The 1,909-nt window shown below is 41.2% G+C and overlaps 1 protein-coding gene and 1 long non-coding RNA gene across 8 annotated transcripts in view; both read right to left on the reverse strand.

The window, feature by feature from the left end:
- Window positions 1-30: 30 nt before the first annotated feature.
- The window catches only part of LOC131886129 (rab11 family-interacting protein 1-like), a 14,498-nt gene continuing 12,619 nt past the window's right edge, over window positions 31-1,909 (reverse strand). For all 7 annotated transcript variants that reach the window (XM_059234378.1, XM_059234379.1, XM_059234372.1 and 4 more), the window contains one exon: window positions 31-115. In XM_059234378.1, the coding sequence (XP_059090361.1) occupies window positions 58-115 (58 nt within the window). In that variant the 3' untranslated portion in view covers window positions 31-57. The remainder of the gene's footprint in view (window positions 116-1,909) is intronic.
- Window positions 254-1,294, reverse strand: LOC131886130 (uncharacterized). The gene is made up of 2 exons (XR_009373895.1): window positions 1,088-1,294; window positions 254-1,021 (listed from the first exon to the last, which is right to left on the reverse strand). It is a non-coding gene; the product is annotated as an uncharacterized LOC131886130 (long non-coding RNA).

Genomic DNA, 1,909 nt, shown 5'->3' on the forward strand with positions numbered 1-1,909 from the left:
GGTTCATTTGAGTACATTTGGTACATCCATTGTGAGAATTAGGTCCTGGGGCTGGTTTTAAATTATGCGACATTCTGAGGCATCAAATGGGACTCCCTCCCCTGATTCAGATTCTCTGTAATGGAAAATCTTGATTTTATTTATTACAACAATAACTCCACAGTAAATCCAATAATTCGTCGCCCAATGACTGTCCTGATTTCCACTCTTCACCGGAGTTTCCCTCTCCCGAAAGATTTAGTTGAAATCGAAAAGCTTTTGCATACTTTATTATTGGTTTCACAAGCAAGATGTTTCAATCACATTAATAGTCTATAAGTGTACATAATAGGTAAGGAACAGCATAGGCAAGATGAAGCAGTATAAACAGATTATCATTAATCTTTTGGCGCAGGTGAATGGCAGAAGAAGGATTTGTCAAGTGAACGCGCACTGTACTTTTTAGTAGTATAAATTGAAGGGTTGGAATGTAAAAGTTCGTCGAGCTTAATCGAGTAAAGAGCACATGTCGTTTAGGTCGATAGGGTCGCTTCCAAATTAGGACGGATTCGTGTGGAGCAAGAGAAAGGGTGGTTTGCTTGGTAGTGGCGGGTGGAGGGTTTGGCACAATATGGCAATACATTATAAGATATGGTAGGTAGTCTGTGATCAGGGTACGCGAGGTCAATTGGAAGGAATCATCCCCCACACATATCCTGGGCGTTGGTGTCAATTCATTTTCATTACATCCCATTCCAGCCATAACCACTTGATAGGGAAATATATAGAAAATTGTAGCAATGGCGTAAACTGAGAACGTGATGAGTTTCGTCGTCCTCATTGGTAATGACTTAATTGAGTTCGTTCTTACGTAACAATTCGTCCGTATTTCTTTTCCATGATGTTGTTCTTCTGAAGCAGATCCGGGGCACTTTGGATCACCTTCATCAACAATTGTATCGATATAATCTTCGAGTTCGCTTTGTTTCTTCTCCGAGTGAGCCAATTTGGCTTGAAGGTCAAGAACCATTTCGATTAATCCCTTAAGCAAATTCGTTTTCAGGTGTGATAAACGCATATCAGCATCACTACATATATATGCACTCACATCTCTGGAAGTTCCATCGAACTTCGTGGTGACCTCTCTTGGTAGCTTGGAGTGAAGATCAGCGTACTGAGACTGAGGAGTGGGCGTGGTTTCCCGGCCCAAAACCACCCTGGTTCCACTGGGTGGAAATCCTGAGTTACTGGAGCCATCGCTATGGTTTCGAGAATGACCACCAATCGAGTCCGTTGACTTTCGGAAATCCTTGGGAGCGATGGACAATCCGAGAATTGCCGAAGGTTATTGAAAGACACGAACGGTTCTGACCGAAGTCAACTTAAAAGGCATCTTCTGAAACCTTGGCGGGTTTCAAGCCTATTCGAGGATTTGCCTTTCTATCTTCATCTGTGGTGCGCGCTATCTCTCGTCAGTTTCCTTGTAGTTTTACTTTAGTGTTTCCTTAATTTCTTAGTACTGGCAGGTCACTTTTGAACGCAATTTGGCCAACAAACGATATTACGACCTTGATCTTTAGAGGTAGAATTTTGAACACTTGTTTATGATTTTCACAATTATTGTTGGTGATGGCATCTTTTTTTTTAAATATGAGCTGGTGACTAAGAAAGAGGTGCCATTTCTTCATTTGATAGCTTTTCAGAGCATCATTTCGCAAAAGCCTCCACAAAATTCATTCTGCGGAAGTTAGCTCAAAGCGCCAAACCATAATCCAGCGCATTTTTCCATCTGGTCTACTTCCTCGAGATTTAGGGCAGCTATAAATTGAGCCAGACTTTTTTTCACCAGATATATCAACGTTCCAAGGCCGTGTATTGTAAATTAGTGGTTTATATTTTTCTCCAACAATCACAAACACGTTTAATGCTT

This window comes from Tigriopus californicus, chromosome 9, assembly GCF_007210705.1.
Source record: "Tigriopus californicus strain San Diego chromosome 9, Tcal_SD_v2.1, whole genome shotgun sequence".
NCBI lineage: Eukaryota > Metazoa > Arthropoda > Copepoda > Harpacticoida > Harpacticidae > Tigriopus > Tigriopus californicus.